This window comes from Odontomachus brunneus, unplaced genomic scaffold (assembly GCF_010583005.1).
Source record: "Odontomachus brunneus isolate Ranch 3 - 2012 unplaced genomic scaffold, Obru_v1 Obru_scaffold_128, whole genome shotgun sequence".
Taxonomy (NCBI): domain Eukaryota; kingdom Metazoa; phylum Arthropoda; class Insecta; order Hymenoptera; family Formicidae; genus Odontomachus; species Odontomachus brunneus.
The window spans coordinates 379881-397173 of record NW_022639578.1 but is presented as its reverse complement, the minus strand read 5'-3'; the positions used below and the strand labels follow the sequence as shown (position 1 = coordinate 397173).

The window sequence follows — 17293 nt, the reverse complement described above, 5'->3', positions numbered from 1 at the left end:
ATATATATATATATATATATATATATATATATATATATATATATATATATATATATATGTATATGTATATTTCCTAACAATTCGATATAGAAAGAGAGAGAATGTGTGTTTTGTACAGAATACAAATAAGAAATATATTTTTTTAACAGGTCATAAGGATAGACATCAAATAATAAAAACAGAACTATTGAACATGCCTGTTTATACATTTGTTAAAACTGACAAGCATGCCAACATTAAATGGGGTATACGTCATTATGTTCCACGCATTAATTGATCAATCTAGTAATAATATCAAATAAAAATGTAAACGTTCCAAACAAAAAAGATTTCATAACTAAAATATGCACTTTATAATACTGTTTAAAGTCTAATAAACTGGTGTGAGATCTAATTAAAAATATATAGTGTGTTAATGCTCAACAACCAAACTGATACCTACATTTTAAAATAAAAAACCAATTTTTTCGATTTTGTTATAAAATATATAAAATTATACTTAATACTTTGAAATGACATGTACACAATATGAATATTTCACAAAAACGAAAATTATAACTGAAAAGATGACTCTTTGTCAAAGTTTTTATGGGTTTTTATCTTCCAAAGCACAGATTAGAGATGGGCGATATCAATACCGATTATATTTATAATCGATTATACATTGGTTGCGTTCGTTTTAGCGCGTGTAAGCATCATTTGTCCTTGTTTAGTATTTGATAGAAACAAGGATGAAATGATGCTCAGAGCGTTGTAAGCGCCAAAACGAACGCAACCATACAGTAGAGTTGGGCGATATCGATACCGATTATAGCTTATAATCGATTATTTCTATTCGATGTCCCATCTCTAGCACAAATATTTAAAAACGAAAGAATCTGTAACAGCACAGATGTCCAGGGAACATCCAGAGTGCATCCTGAGAAAGTCCTGAGAACATTTTTTCATCCTCAGGACGTCTTTAGGACATCCTCAGGAGATCTTGTGCTATCTGGGATGTGTTTATGTATATTATACCTTCGATAATGGGTCAAAATTAAGCACCTCCAAATATTTCTTATGCATTTCGGCCATTAAATTATCCATTCTAAAAACATAATGATAATTTAAAACAATCTAGTATTTTAAAGTGAAACGATGTTATAATAAAAAAAAAAACTTACGTGTGAAGTATGACTAAATTATCGTATATCACGTCATCCTCCGATTGAATGGCGCTATTTAATTCAGTAGCAGAGATATTCAAAAATTGCCGACTGTTGTATTCTTGTGAAGTAACTTCAGTATCCAATTGTATAATTTCCTGATATTCTTTCCAATACAATTTTGTCATAACAGTAACTGAATTAAATATTTTCTCCAATTTCAATAACTCATTTTGCAAATTACATATTTGTCTATTAAAAATGGATGCACATAACAGTATCATATAAATAAAAATTCTTGTTAAAATGCTCATTATGCATTTAATATACAATTCATGATAAAATTTTTGGTACCTTATATTACTGTTTATATTACTGTTCTTGCTATGTTGTATTCCAAGTGTATTTAAAAATTCAAACACCAACTTTACCATATCCAGTGGTTTTGCTGTCTTATGAGTATTTTTCTGTTTAAATTCCACATGTATGTTACATATTTTATGGTACCTATTAGAACAATATAGAAATATCAAAAAATAACATCTTTTACAATATTATTTTCTAATATATTGTATTGTTCGCTTACCATTCCGACAAATCTTTCATGTGATCGATACTTTGAATTTTATCTCTGAATTTGTCATTATTTTCCTTCAAAGATATAAACTTGATTTTTATTTGATCAGCTGCACTGACCAATTTATCAACTTTGTCAAAATAAATATGTAAGATTTTCTTTTTGTCAGTTGCATCTACAGTCGTAGGATTCTCATATCTTCGACGAATCACATGTACTTGATTCATAAGAGTTTTTGTACATTCCAATGTATTTTCCATATTTGTATTAAATGTATTGATTTTCTGATGTAATAAATCTCTGAAATATGACGTTATATTATGATGTATATAATAATTTCAAGATCAGTTATTGTAATAATAGATTAACAATATTTTATAGAGAACTTACACATTTATACTAAAAGCAAATACATATAACTGAAATAAATGTACTTGTTCTTTTACATAAAAGATCGTGTGACGATAATAATTTTGTAATACTTCAAAAGTCAATTCATCTTTTGATTGTATTATCATTTTCTCCACTTCTATGGGAATATTCAATGTAGGTGTATCTTCAGTTAAGTAACATCCATCTCTGAAGACAAATAAAACTTGATCCTACAACAAAATTATAGTCAACTTAGAAATCAAGTTTCACATTAGATGAAAATTTGTATATATTGTACAAATGTATTATACATACGTTAGTTTTTGAGACAAGTAATGCAGTACTTTCAATTAGTATTGTACCGTTGTAATCAGTTAATATTTGATGTTCAATTTCAATATTAGTATCTTTTTCTATTAATAACTGAACATCTTTCACAGTAGTGTTACCATCTATTTCATATGTTTTTATTTTATAAAGCGGGACACAGAAAACATATAATATCTACACACATAAGATATGTATATATATATATAAAATAATAAAAGATATACGAATATATAAAAAGTATATAATCTTTATGCAACCTTTTTTGGTAATATTTGTCGTAGCATCTTGAATACCATCAAATAACCCATACCAGATTCGTTGAAGACTTTGCCTCTTTTTCGTGGATCCCATTGTAAAACCAATCTAAACCAATGGACCATTTTGCTTCGAAGATAACTGATAAAAAAAATATTACAATATTAGATATAAATAAAAAATTTTTGTTTTGTAAAATAAAGTATTTTAAAAATAATTTCCTGTTTTACATATATAGAGTGTTCATAAAAATAACATATACATATTATTTTTTTTACTTTGATAAGTGAGTCGGATCTTGAATGTCTTTTCCAAAAATAATTTTCCCTTCTGATTCATAAGCATGAATATCTTCATAATCTTTATTTTGAATGTGTTTCATCCTGCAAAATTGAGAATTATTTTTTTGCAGAAACTATAGAATTAGTTGATTTCTTACCATTCCATAGTATGTTGCATTGTTGGTAGGAATGGCCTCATTCCAGTTACAAGTTCATAAAATAATATACCTAAACTCCAATAATCAACTGAACAACTATATTTTTCTTTCCATAGAAGTTCTGGAGCAACATAATTCAGTGTACCAACTAAAGAAGCAGATGTACTAGCCTCTCCAAGTTCTTTAGCATATCCAAGATCTATCAATTTATATGATAGCTGAAATTTAATTTAAATAAGAAATATAATTCAATACATATTGCAAGATAGTCTATAAAAACTTTAATAAAATTTGATCTGTATATATGTTATCTTACTATATTATTCTCATTCTGGAGAACTATGTTTTCTGGCTTTAAATCGCGATGAGTTATATTACAAGAATGCAAATATTCTACAGCTGATATAATTTCAGTCATTACTTTCACAGCTTTTCTTTCTCTAATTCCACAACAATTTTTTGATTTATTTAAAATCTACAATAAAAGAAATAAAAATTATTTCATTACAGAAAAAAAATATACACAATAAATTATACAAATTAAAAACAACTTTTCTTAAGTCTCCTTTTCTACAATATTCCATACAAAGAACTGGCAGATTTTCCTCTACATCTGGAAGTTTGAATGGTAATGGTCCTGCTTTCACAATGTTTGGATGCTTCAGACGTCTCATTATATCAACTTCATTAGCCCATCTTTTTCGTTGTTCTGGTGTTAATTGTGAATAATCCCATTTGCATTTTTTTATTGCTAAAATTAACAATTTATACTAAATGTAAAATTCATTATTGTTACATAGCATAAATTTGAATATATATGAAAATTCTTGTAAGAGGATCTTGAAATAAAAAATACAAATATTGTTTACTTATATGCTGTAGCTTACCAATTTTTTTGCCACTTCGGGCATGTACCCAAAGTTGAACAGTTCCAAAGCCTCCAATACCAAGAGTTCGGTTTAATTTCCAGTCATTACTCGACTGGATTGGATTAAATGTCATTTTAAATCCGTAAAATAAACTTCTTTTAATTTGTACACATCACACGTCGAAACTAATTAGATTTAAGTAGATGACTTTATCAGATACTAATAAGTAAATATCATTTCATTTTTATTTCATAAATAACTAACGTAAAATAACTTACATATATCTAAGAATTATTTAAAAATTATCTAGAACATAAGACCTCGTCGTTTAGGTGAAATGTAATAGATCTTCGTAATCAGAATGGTAAAATCGATAAAATAGTTTTTATTCCTAGGCGAGATAAGTTCGTCAATACTTCTATTTCTTCACAAAATGCACACTGCAAATTAAAAGTGCATCCACTGTTTTTTACCGCATAATTAGTATAATTTTAATTAAATTAATTTGTAAGTCAAACTTTCGTAGTGTTTAAAATTTGTATCAATTGACATGTGTCATGTCCTAACAGTAAGAATTAGTCATCGACAATAAGGAATTTATTAAAAATGTTTAATTTAATAGCGAATTCGGTAGCTTGCACTAGTGCGCACTGAGTGCGCATTAAGGCTTGTTTACAGTACATTCTTATATTTAAGATCGTGTCTTAAATACATATTTAAAAACATTTTAACTAATAAAATGATTCGTACGGATGTTATACATATCATATTATGGTTAAAAATATTTGAGAATTTATTTGAGAATTATTTAAGACAATCTTTAAATATAATAACATACTATGAACAAGCCTTAGTGCGCACTCAGTGCACACTAGTGCAAGCAACCGAATTCGCTATAAGACTTCAATTTAGAAGAAAAAATAGCGGCTCGTAACGGATTTTGTTGGAACTAATGAAAGATGTGATTTTCGCCGCGTTCCGTTTCACGCTAAACTACGTTCAGATTCCTCATCCGGGTGCACTCTATTACAAGAAACACTATAGTACATGTCACATATACTATAGCACTTCTAGTATTAGAGTGCACCTGGGTAGGGAATCTGAACGCACTACTATGTGTGCATTTATCTATAGTTCATGTCACGTATATTATAGGAAATGTTCGCATAATGCGTGAAATGGAACGCAGCCTTTATTATTAGGTGTGTAGCGTAAAAAGCGCTCAGTTAGCAATTATGGTTCCTGCACACAGGACGCGGTAATGCTTGCCGCGCGGCGGAAGTTTGCGCGACAGCCAATCAATATGCTGCTTTCCGTAATAACCTTCTAGCTCTTACGGAAAGCAGCATATTGATTGGCTGTCGCGCGAACTTCTGCCACGCGGCAAGCATTACCGCGTCCTGTGTGCAAAAGCCATAAGGACCTGGAACACATAATACGCCGTATGTCGGAGTTGGCTGTTGGAACCACAGACTTCTATATAGTAACTAGACTGCTGACTCTTCGAGAAAACTGAGGCAAGTGGAGGGGATGTAGGGCACCATATTTAGTGACCCTTAGGCTGAGTTCCCACTGAGCGCGCCACGCACGTGTCATCTGCCTGCGTCACGAGTTAACCAATCAAATCGTTCCATTGAAACAAGTGCGTCATGCGTCGCGCGCGCGTCATTCTAATTAGAGGATTTCATTGGTTAACTCGTGACGCAGCAGACGACGTGCGCGTGACGCGCTCAGTGGGAACTCGGGTGCGTTCAGATTCTTCATCCGGGTGCACTCTATTACTAGAAACACTATAGAATATGTTACATATACTATAGCACTTCTAGTAATAGAATACACTCGGATGTGGAATCTGAACGCAGCCCTAAGTGGGAACTGAGCCTATTGTAACTGCGTCCCGAAATTTACTGCCAGCAAGTCTTTATCATCACTTTCGAAGGGGCTACCTACCCTGATAAGGCCACTTACTACGGTAAGGTGATATATTTAAAATCTTACATTCAAAGAACAATCAGATGTGCACACTGTCAGAGATTTGGGCATGTCAGTGAGCAGTGCAGGAGCAAGACGTCTCCTGCTATTTGTTTTAGGTGTGCAGGCACTGATCATTTATCCTGGTTACAGCTTGGTTACAGCTTGTTTCTCTAGTGTTAAGATTCTAAAGGCTATTGGTGGCGTAGGATGGGGCTCTCACCCTCTCACTATTTTAGGCATACAAAGGTCTGGTCAGATCGGTTTTTGATTATGGCGGAGCACCTCTGGTCGGAGTTTCTCCCGCTCTATCTATTAAGTTGGATAGAATCCAGTTTGCATCTCTTAGATGCGTTCTGGGCTGTATGTGTACAACGCCTACGAATATTTTGTTAGGCTGCGTTCAGATTCCCCACCCGGGTGTATTCTATTACTAGAAGTGCTATAGTATATGTCACATATACTATAGTGTTTCTAGTAATAGAGTGCACCCGGATGAGGAATCTGAACGCACCCTTAGATCAGTGTGGGGAGTGGCCTTTGGTGGTGCGTAGATTATACACGGTAACTAGAATTGCTATTCTTAATTTGTTTGACCGTAATCCTAGCTTCTTCGATTCCCTGAAATCCCGTCTTTCCTTCTCTCGCTTGTCTCCCTCGGTCACGGCTGGTTGCCAGGAGGGGGCTCCTGATAGTCTTCAAAATATTAAGTCTAGATCGGAGAATGTACTATCAGAATACAGGGCTGTAATTCGCAGGGCGGTGGCGACCAAGCTTGTGGGTCACCTAGCTTTTGCGGCTGACCTAAAATTTAAAGACCTTGAGATAGACATTCACGCCTTTAAGGACCTGGGAGGATATAGGAGGAAAGTTGGAAACTTCTACTATAAGGGCTCTAAAAAAATCTCGATTGAAGGTATGAACAGGAGGGCAAGTTCTATACTGTCAAAGAGAAATCCGGATTGTATCATCTTCACGAATGGTTCCCTGTCTTCTGGCGGGGCGGCAGGCTTTGGAATTTTCTCCGAAGACCTTGGTCTATCTGCAGCGATCCCGTATTCCTTTTCAGGTTCTATTCTAAATGTTGAGGCCTCGGCTATTATTAAAGCCGTTGATTGCGTGTTATCCTCAGACAAAAGAAATATCATCATTTGCACGGGTTCCAAAAGTACGCTTATTGGCTTGCTCAACGTCTCATCGAAAAGGAGACTCAATCCGCTCTTTTTAAAAATTATTGATAAGATTGGCAAGGCTAAGGACACAGACATCAGGATGTCCCTGATATGGGTCCCTGCCCACTGCGGTATACGCGGAAACGAAGAGGCTGATAGACTTGCCAAACTAGCCGCGGAAAATTCTTCTATTAAAATCAGGAAGGGAATCTTCTTTGGTGATGTTATTTCTACTCTCAGGGCAGAGTTCACGAAGTTGGCTCACGACCTTTTGGAGATACAATTTGAATCTAAAGGTACTAGATACAGGAAAGAAATTACCAATCTGGCCGTCAGGCCTTGGTTCTGCACCCTTAAGTTTGTCAAGAGGGACGTAATATCGTTGATGGCGAGACTGAGATCGCACCACGTAAGATCTAGTCCACATCTCCTGGAGAAAAATTTAGTTACAGACCCGAGTTGCGCATGTGGAGCAGAGCTTAATTCCCTGCATCATATTCTGTTCGTATGCCCATTACACTCGGAAGAAAGCGGTCTTCTTATCACGCAATTATATAATTGTGGTTTCTCGCAGAGTGATAACCTTCATTCTCTTGCTTTTAATGCAAGCAACTTTAAGTTGTTTAATTACATTATTAAATTCACTAGGAGTGTGAGTTATTCTATCTGAACGCAATATGAGGCCTGTTCTTTGTAGCTGCACTACTGAACTAGTGCAATAAGTTAGAGTGAGAAAACGTATATTTGTTTCACTTCAATATATTGCACCAGTTCAGCAGTGCAACTACAAAGAACAGGCCTATGGTTGTCCAGATTATATACGATGGAAGCATCTAGCTGTGCAATGGCGTAGGGCCACTTAAGTCAAGGTGTGCTCAGCCAATAATTGAAGTCTGAAGTCTGAAATTCACTGCCAATACTAATAGCATGTTCGACTGGCTCTAAGTTAATATATTCTAGGTTATTCAGCTTACGTTTATTAGTCCAACAAGTATCTTATAAGCTTTATGATTGGCTAGTAGAGACTTATGACGTCAATAATCGCTCTCGGAGCCAAGGCCAATACTTTATAACATTCTACAGTATACGTAACACAAACTACAGATTTTCAGTACTAGCAGTGTATTTTGGAACACAACCTGGGGTGCGTTCGAAAACACTGAAAGTCCACGACGGAAAGTGGCTGTGGTGGATGGGCTTGGTGGGGTTAGTGGAGTTGGTATCGAGAGGAGTTTTCGAACAGCCATGGAAGAATGCTCAATGTGACATACATGTGTGTTGTGCCTACATATGTTGTACAAAATGATCGAAAGCGTATTTCGACATTAGCTATAATTGCTTCTCAGCAAAATAATAATAAATTAATAAATTTAGTAATTAATTAATTAATTAATTTAGTAATTATTAATTTATAATTTAGTTATCTGGAAAGTTAATTGATTATATATTCCTTGGTCCGAGAACTCGGATCGATTTCTAGCATCGTGGGCACCAGGCCTAAGGAAATTTATAAACTTATTTATTACTCCTTACCTTTAACATCGTATATATAGACATTTCCCTTGTCATCCTTTTGTATATTTTTTTAAATATCCATGCATAAAATATGACGACCCGGGATGAAATTTTCCATTTTTTTTCACAAATTGTTACTGATTCGTGACTTTTAACGTGCCTCGTATCTCGTAAGAAAATTTCAGAACCTATAAAATACAAAAAGCTTAATAAGCTTTATTTATATTTAAAGACAATATTCTGACAATATACATCACTATAGAAATAAACCTAAACCTGGTTAACCTACACTGCTGTATTTAAATTTTTTATCTTACCGTGATGGCTAATGGTTGTACGAATGTTTCGAAGAACAAAAAACCATAAATAATTTAGTAATTTTATACTGTATTGCACTCTTTGCGCACTCTCCACCATCTCCACCGATTCACACCGCGCAAAAGAGAGTGGAGAAAAGTCACACAAGTGGTCCACGGAGTACGGTTTTCGAACGGCCATGGTCGCATGGTCAGTGTGCCCACTAGGGGTTTTCGAACGATCTGAGTGTGACAAAATACACACGGGTGATGTTTTCGAACGCACCCCTGTGTGCAAAAGCCGTTAGTGCACAAGGTGTTGCCGCGTTTTGTCTGAAATATTCAAGTGCATATTAGCAGTCATAGTTGGCATGGCTGGGATCTTCAAGAGCGGCACAGTGCGGAGAAGCGATTGTTTGGTTGCTTTTATGGTGTGTTTGCGGCAATAAAAAATGTTCTTCGTATTCTGATGTTTTCGGCGTGTTTTCCAAAAAGAGCAAAAGTTGCTTCTTTTAATATATAGTCTGCTCATACAGATTTGTTTACATACTATCGTTTTTTGTCTATGAAAGTGTTTCTTAAAAAAATTTTTATTAGATCTATTTTTGGAGAATATAATTAATAAAAAGGCATATACACATACATACATCTGCTTTTCGTTATTATTTTTATTAACTGCATAATAAAAGATGTTGCGTATAAAGTTAAAAAAAGCAATAAATAAGTTTTGATTAATCAAATACCTGACATATTTTATTAATTATTTTACATTGTACTTATAAATAAAGTGTTTATATTATATCTTATGTTCAGTAACTTTTTTTGCGCATCAGTATGCAACTGAATTTGCTACAAAATTAAGTTTTAACTTGTATATAATATGTAGTAAGTCATTCAGAGGATCATACAAATTTATATTGATTATATATCAAAATTATATACTTAATTATATCCTGCATATATTTTTCTTTTCATACAAAAATCAAATTTGTATATAGAAGAATGCAAATAATATAATCAATACATTGACAGAATTTAACGAACATATATAGCTATATTTGTAGCTATATTCATGATATAAAAGTATATTGTCTCTCTCATTATATATATTTTTAGGTAGTAGGATCAACAAATTTATGTCAAAAGATATCAAACGGTTTATATCAGAGTGCAAAAGAAAAGAAATGGAATATATCTGTACATCAGTGCGAATCCATTGCTGATGTTATAAAAGCAAGAATAGATATCTCTGTGGACTTTATAATTTTTGCTTTTGATTCTAGGGTTGCACATACTTTATCAGAAGTGAGAAATATTTTTATTTTATGTGAACAATATTTAATATAATCTGGTATTGAAACAAAAAAAATTCTTTAACCTATTATTTCTATTATAACTATTGATGATTATTTTCAGATAGAGGCTAACATAGCAATAATAGATGAATATTATATAATTTCTGGTGCAACTTGCCTAGTAAATTGTAATGGAATATCTAATATTGTGGGACTAATCCATAAATCAAAAGAACTCTGTCGCAAGTATAATATTCGTTTTCTGTCTGCAAATATTTCTGTAAGTTTCCATATTGAAAACCATGTTAATTATTTTTAGGCTATATATATGTATATATATATAGAGCTGATATATTTAAACATATATGTGCATTGCTTTATTTCAGAACATACAATCATGTATTTGCTTAGGGGACAGAATTTTGAATGTAACTGAAGGCCTATTGGGATTAAGTAACGGTATACCAGTTATTGGAACACTGGCACAACATACCTAAGATATAGTAAGATATGAAGAATATCCAATAGATTATGGTACATTTGACAAAATTTTCTTTTTTCCATTGAGAAAAATTATTTATTTATTAAAGTGAGAAATTACATACGATTTATAGATATTTAAAATATTTGAAGCATACATGATTCTTGCAGTATATGGTTCCTCGCTGCGGAACTCTCGATTGATGACGTCAAAAGCGAGAAGATATACGTTAAAAATTTTTGCAAAATACGTTGGAAAAAAATGTATAAGATGACACTTGCAATTAATCAAGCAAACTTGTAAAATGATCTGTGCATGTAAATCAAGATAGCCGCGGTGGGGGACCAGAAGAGCTTTGAAACAAATTTAAATCTTTTTTCTGTATAATAATATCATAGTAAAAATATATTCATATGAAAAGCACCATCAAGATGAAGAAGACGAACAACAAATCCCAAGCATACGCATCCAGCCAGGAGGACAGCGAGAACGACAGTGACCAGACGGAATGCAGCATTGGCAGCAATTCTACCGCTGGCACTCATCGCAGCGACACCCCCACTCGTAGTGCTCGTTACCGACGAAAGGGCCGTCGCAGGAGCAAAACTACAACCAAGTACAAGCCCTCCACGGACAAGCCATTGTACAAGTATTGTTGCAACGTGAAAGAGGATCACGGGCAACCATTGTTCGGGGTGCAATTTAATCATCACTTGAAGGAAGGCGAGCCACTGATATTCGCTTGCGTGGGCAGTAACCGCGTGAGTATTTACGAATGCCCAGAAGGCGGAAACATACGACTGCGACAATGCTACTCCGATCCTGACGCGGAAGAAAACTTCTACACGTGCACATGGACGTATGACGACATGGGCAAGCCACTGCTGGCCGTAGCGGGCTCCCGCGGCGTTATTCGTATCATCAGCCCTGTGACGATGACCTGCATCAAGCACTACATCGGTCACGGCCATGCAATCAACGAACTGAAGATTCACCCGTGCGACCCGAACATATTGTTATCCGCATCCAAGGATCACGCCCTACGACTGTGGAACATTAAAACGGACGTATGCATCGCAATTTTCGGTGGCGTGGAGGGTCACCGGGACGAGGTGTTGAGCGCCGACTTCGACATGCGAGGCATGCGAATCATCTCGTGCGGTATGGATCACGCGTTGAAACTTTGGTCATTGGACAAAACAGACATGCAAGAGGCGATCAAGCAGTCATATTACTGCAATCCCAGTCGCAATGGTAGACCATTCGACTCGATTCTCCAACACTTTCCAGACTTTACTACGCGCGACGTTCACCGCAATTACGTTGATTGCGTCAAATGGTACGGCGATTTCATCCTGAGCAAGTCCTGCGAAAACTGTATTGTTTGCTGGAAACCCGGCAGACTCGAAGACTCGCAGCTGCGTAATGGCGAGACCAGCGCGACTATGCTGCATCGTTTCGAATTCAAGGAATGCGACATTTGGTTCATACGTTTCTCCATGGATTTTTGGCAGCGAACAATCGCCTTGGGGAATCAGGTCGGTCGTACTTATGTTTGGGACCTGGACGTGGATGAACCCGGACAGGCGCGCTGCTTCTCCCTTCAGCATCCGCGTTGCACTGCACCCATCCGCCAAACCAGCTTGAGTCGGGATGGCTCAGTGTTATTGTGCGTATGCGATGATGCGACCATTTGGAGGTGGAATCGTGATCAGTAATGTTAAACTCTTGACAAAAGGTCGATAAAAACTAATGCGCGCGTATCAAGAAATGTATATACTTATTATAATTATATACTCTGTCTTGTTGTCTAAATAAGTTAACCCAAGATCTACTTATGCTATGTTCCAATTCACTGTTAGCATTGAAAATCTATTGTTCATGTTACATATACTATAGATTTTCAGCTTTATAGTTGTCAATAATTTTGAGATTGCCTTAGTATGTAAGCCAACTTTGAAAGATATACTATTATTAACTTTAGTTAAGAGCTTCTTCAGTTAAGTCTTAACTTTAGTTATAAAATCTAAATTAATTTAAGCTGCAGAATTCATAAAAATCAGTAGGGCAATCAATGCATTAATGTGCAAATGAATAAGATGAAAGATTGTTTTTTATATAGTTTATATATTTTTTATAATTATAAATAAAGAAATAAATTGTGTATATATATAATCCATTTCAGTGCACAATTATTGAGTTACATGTGATATAAAATCTAGCTTTAAGATTTTCACACATACTTTTTTTCATTGCCTAATTAGGTTAAAGAATTAGATTCGGTAATTTTGTCCAATAAAATTATTGGCCCTTCAGTATCAGAGTAGAAATCTCATTATCGGGTAAAATCTCATTAGTATCGGGTAACTTTAGATCTCTGTTGATTGGTTAATTTCCGCGTGTAAGCAATTTATAAAATTCTGTATTGAACTCTAAACTGAAAGAAAGTTTATATTTTTTTCAAGATGAATCTTGAAATTCTGATTTGAGAAAGATTTCTACATCATATGAACAGCTGTGAATTTTTATTATACTATAGTTATGACATGTCGCGATCGTGCGTATATCAGCAACGAGTAAGTACGATGACAGACGTAGAAATTGTGCATAAATAAATCAATTTTACGATGGCGAATGTGAATAGTCAAATACAAATTCGTCTCATCACTAAGCAGCAACGGTAAGATTTTAGCCTTTTCTTTTCCTTTTGCTGTTATATTTGTTTCATGGAGGTTATATTTTCATTTCATAGATATGCCGTGCCTGATTATCCCATATTCGTGAACGCGTCAATAGACGTTAGTGAATTGAACACTATTGTTAACAAATTTCTGAAGGGTAAGCAAACATTTCGAATTATCCTCGTATTTTTCTCTAAATCAGCACTTTTGTTGCTTAGATTCACAAATCATAAGTCTGATTCGAGTTGCAAAACATTTTAGATGATCATCATTTTGATTTTCTCATAGACGAAACGGTTGATTCACAGAGTCGAAGAATATCCAGAATGCAGTGAACTTTGATTTCTTGATATCTTCTCAGCTTCTGCACACCTCTCTGAGGGAGTACATCGCAGAAACACAAGTTTCCACTGAAGAAGTAATAGATGTGGAATATTTGAAAAAGTATGTCTCACCAGAACCTCAGGATTGCCTGATACATGATGACTGGGTGTCAACTGTTGCTGTTTGTGATAAATGGTTAGTACTGATTGTGATTATAAAAATTCAAAAGACAAAGTTTAATTTTCTAAAGTTATATACAATATTATATACATATTGGTTATTATCTAAATAAATTTTCATTCAAATTTTGTATAACTACTTTGAATTAATTTTCAACAACTTTATAAATATAATAATCGATGAGTAATGAAGTTCAACTTTATCTTTATCCAGTTGTGCATATATTTGTGTTAATTGAAATATATAACACCACAAATTATTCAATTCAGGATTTTAACTGGCTGTTATGACAATACTTTGCACATTTGGACATCAACTGGTAAGCATCGTCTTGTGATTCCTGGACATGCATCCCCTATCAAAGCAGTGGCATGGATATCTGTTAATGATGATAATGTTTCCTTTGTCAGGTATTTCCAGAAATAACAGCCATTATTGTTAACATGTTTTTGCTATGTATACCATTGGTATACTGTTAAATGTATCAATGGTATCCATGAGCTTATACTTAAACAGTCAAATTTATATAATATTTAAAAAGTCTATTTTTTTCTTGTGCATAATAGTATATTTTATTTTATAAAAGAATTTAAGAAAGCAGTAAATAGCTATGTTACTTTTTAAGTGTTAAACATCTTATAAAAGATTGTTCCAACAGTTCTATGGTATATGATCTGTCATTCAATATATCATTTTGTAAAATCAATTTTAATCTTGACATATTTAGCATAAACATATTTAGCATACTATATAATTAATCAGAAACAGCTAAGGATTATTTTTGCATACATATTTTATAACAGTGCATCGCAAGACCAAACAGCTATAACATGGAAATGGGATATAGCGAAAAATTCAGTGGAACGATTGCACATTTACAAAGGACATGAAAAGAGTGTGGAGACAGTTAGTGTGAACCATGATACTATGTTAATGGCTACTGGTAGCTCAGATACAACACTTAAAATCTGGTTGACATGTGAATATCTAGATTCATAAAACAATAAAATTGTTAACATAGAACTCTTTAACCCTTCATTTGGTAATGTTACTCTCAAACAACATTGATTTTTCATGAGCTATATAAGAATAACAGATACAGGATGCATTTATTTAATACTGTTGCTCTGAAGCAACTTTTGGTTACCTGTTACCTCGATATCTCTAGTTTCAATTTTTACTACTAGATAACAAAAATCGTTGAAAATACGTTTTCAAAATGATATTAAAAACAATATAGTTGCATTCAGGACATATTAACTTAATAATTATTAAACACTTAATTTTTTCTTACAGTTTTTTTAAGTCTGCCAAATAAAGGGTTAATTACAAAAAAACAATACAAATGTAAATGCAACAATAAGATTTTCTTTTTTAATTTATAAGCTATTCAAGATGAACTGGAAGATGGGGAGTCCATGCCAAAAAGAGCAAAAATGGAGCATGGTAAAACACAGGTACATAGACCGAATTGAAGCCGATATTTATGTAGTATGTATGGACACAAAAAATATTTTACAACTATTTCACCAAAATATAGATAACTTCAAAAATTTCTATACGATAGTGTCTCTTAAGCAATATCGATTTCTCATGAGCTATGTACAAAAATAATAGATGCAGTATGTATTTATTTAGCATTGTTACTCTGAAGTAACTTTTGTTTACCTGTTAGTCGGTATCTCTAGTTTCAATGTTTGTCACTAAACAATAAAAATCGTTGAAAATATGTTGTGTTATTGTTGTATATTATATTTTTTATATTCGATGGACATTTTATACTATGTATTGCAAAAAGTAATTATTTATACTCGTAAAAGTAATTATACTAGTAATTATATGAGAATAATAGATCAATACGTAACTACTTTCAACGCAGGTTTCGATGTGTACGATGAAAGGACACAAAGATGCAATTAGCGGAGTTAAGTGGTGCGACAAAACTGAAATCGTCACATCATCTTGGGACCACACTGTGAAAATGTGGGATTCTGAATTGGGCAGCATTAAGCGTGAGTTTGTCGGCGAGAAAAGCTATTTTGACGTGGACTATTCCTCGTTAGCGCACGCTCTGATAACTGCGTCCGCGGATAGACATGTGAGACTATACGATCCAAGATCTTCAGGTACTGAAAAGACTTCCACGACATTTTAAATTTTTCTTTTAATATTATATTTAATATATATATTTTTTTAATATTATATTTTTATATTATTGAATTTTCTCTTGATTTCTCATATATTAAAAAAAATAGCAGAAAATTTACATAACTTTGGTCTTTTAATTCTCCTGACTTTCGATTCATTTATTTCAATGAAATTGAGCTATTTCTCGTGAGATTAAGATTTAACGAGTATCTCGAAATATTTAATAAAAATTCAAATTTATTTAAATAACAGGCAGATTGTATGTTTCAGAAAATGCAGTTATGAAAACCATGTACACTTCTCATACACAATGGGTACAATGCGTGCGCTGGTCGACTGTGATTGAATACCTCTTTATCTCGGGAGCCTATGATGACATTGTCAAGCTTTGGGATACCAGAAGGTTAATTATATTGCACCATTGATTATTAATTCTCAAACTATACTAAAAACATGAAAGAGCCACTTATACGTTTTATATTCTCACATTAATGTTAATTAATATCTGATTTCATAAAAGGTGTATTTTTGTGTGTGTAAGAAGTGCATGCATACATTTTATTAATATCTGTAAAATTTTCACAAATAGTTTTTCTTATTCTTCCAACATATGATAGATATTTCATTTTCACTTTCATTTCCGAGATTACATATTTACATCATAACAATATATTTATATCATGTATATTGTTATGTATTTATAGTAGCATATTTACATTATATTTACGATTTACTTTTCAGTCCCAAGACGCCGTTGTTCGATCTCACAGGACACGAAGATAAAGTTCTGTGTTGTGACTGGTTGAACTCTAAACTGATAGCATCTGGTGGTGCGGACAACACATTGAGAATATTTATGTCCGACATCGACCAACAGTTTACAAACACGATATGAAATTGTTTCGTAGCAGGAAAGTGAAATCTTTGAAATCTTGCGTCAATAATAAACTTATATTTATCCCAAATTTTCGTTTTCAAAACTTTTAAGCAAAATTTCCGATCGTATCAATTAAAAATGTTTTAAATATTATTCGAAACCAACAGTTATCGAAAAATCTTAAATAGCTCAACAATCTCGGATGTTACAAATCGATAATGTATAGTAAAACTATATTAATACACGTAAAAACTATATTAATAAAATTGTCATTAATACCTGAATGTTACAGTACTACCTTGAATGCATAACTTCGTATATTAAAAACTTTTAAGACAATAAAATTTTTTACATTAACATAATTAT

General features: G+C 33.5%; 3 protein-coding genes across 6 annotated transcripts in view; 2 read left to right on the top strand and 1 right to left on the bottom strand.

Annotated features, from left to right (window-relative positions):
* LOC116849902 (inhibitor of nuclear factor kappa-B kinase subunit beta-like) overlaps nucleotides 1-4623 on the bottom strand; it is a 5821-nt gene extending 1198 nt beyond the window's left edge. Inside the window, exons 1-13 of one of the 3 annotated variants that reach the window (XM_032827544.1) lie at nucleotides 4266-4623; nucleotides 4006-4194; nucleotides 3670-3869; nucleotides 3435-3593; nucleotides 3119-3336; nucleotides 2958-3062; nucleotides 2682-2820; nucleotides 2410-2598; nucleotides 2113-2324; nucleotides 1732-2022; nucleotides 1500-1652; nucleotides 1164-1397; nucleotides 1018-1087 (exon numbers count right to left, since the gene is read on the bottom strand). In XM_032827544.1, the coding sequence (XP_032683435.1) occupies nucleotides 1018-1087; nucleotides 1164-1397; nucleotides 1500-1652; nucleotides 1732-2022; nucleotides 2113-2324; nucleotides 2410-2598; nucleotides 2682-2820; nucleotides 2958-3062; nucleotides 3119-3336; nucleotides 3435-3593; nucleotides 3670-3869; nucleotides 4006-4120 (2085 nt within the window). In that variant the 5' untranslated portion in view covers nucleotides 4121-4194; nucleotides 4266-4623. Of the gene's footprint in view, nucleotides 1-1017; nucleotides 1088-1163; nucleotides 1398-1499; nucleotides 1653-1731; nucleotides 2023-2112; nucleotides 2325-2409; nucleotides 2599-2681; nucleotides 2821-2957; nucleotides 3063-3118; nucleotides 3337-3434; nucleotides 3594-3669; nucleotides 3870-4005; nucleotides 4195-4265 lie in introns of those variants that run through there. The other 2 variants (XM_032827542.1, XM_032827545.1) reach the window with 2 other exon arrangements.
* Nucleotides 4624-10481: 5858 nt separating this feature from the next.
* On the top strand, nucleotides 10482-12896 carry LOC116849903 (polycomb protein EED-like). 2 transcript variants are annotated; one of them, XM_032827546.1, is made up of 3 exons: nucleotides 10482-10516; nucleotides 10623-10739; nucleotides 11139-12896. In XM_032827546.1, exon 3 carries the CDS (start codon nucleotides 11149-11151, stop codon nucleotides 12433-12435), a length of 1287 nt encoding a protein of 428 aa, XP_032683437.1. In that variant the 5' UTR covers nucleotides 10482-10516; nucleotides 10623-10739; nucleotides 11139-11148; the 3' UTR covers nucleotides 12436-12896. The 2 variants fall into 2 exon arrangements, with proteins under 2 accessions (XP_032683437.1, XP_032683438.1); XM_032827547.1 differs by lacking the exon at nucleotides 10482-10516 and having other exon boundaries at nucleotides 10623-10770.
* Nucleotides 12897-13042: 146 nt separating this feature from the next.
* LOC116849904 (ribosome biogenesis protein WDR12 homolog) lies at nucleotides 13043-17284 on the top strand. The gene is made up of 9 exons (XM_032827548.1): nucleotides 13043-13397; nucleotides 13470-13555; nucleotides 13707-13917; nucleotides 14172-14312; nucleotides 14706-14881; nucleotides 15289-15359; nucleotides 15782-16028; nucleotides 16321-16453; nucleotides 16792-17284. Exons 1-9 carry the CDS (start codon nucleotides 13345-13347, stop codon nucleotides 16943-16945), a joined length of 1272 nt encoding a protein of 423 aa, XP_032683439.1. The 5' UTR covers nucleotides 13043-13344; the 3' UTR covers nucleotides 16946-17284.
* The last annotated feature ends 9 nt before the right edge of the window (nucleotides 17285-17293 follow it).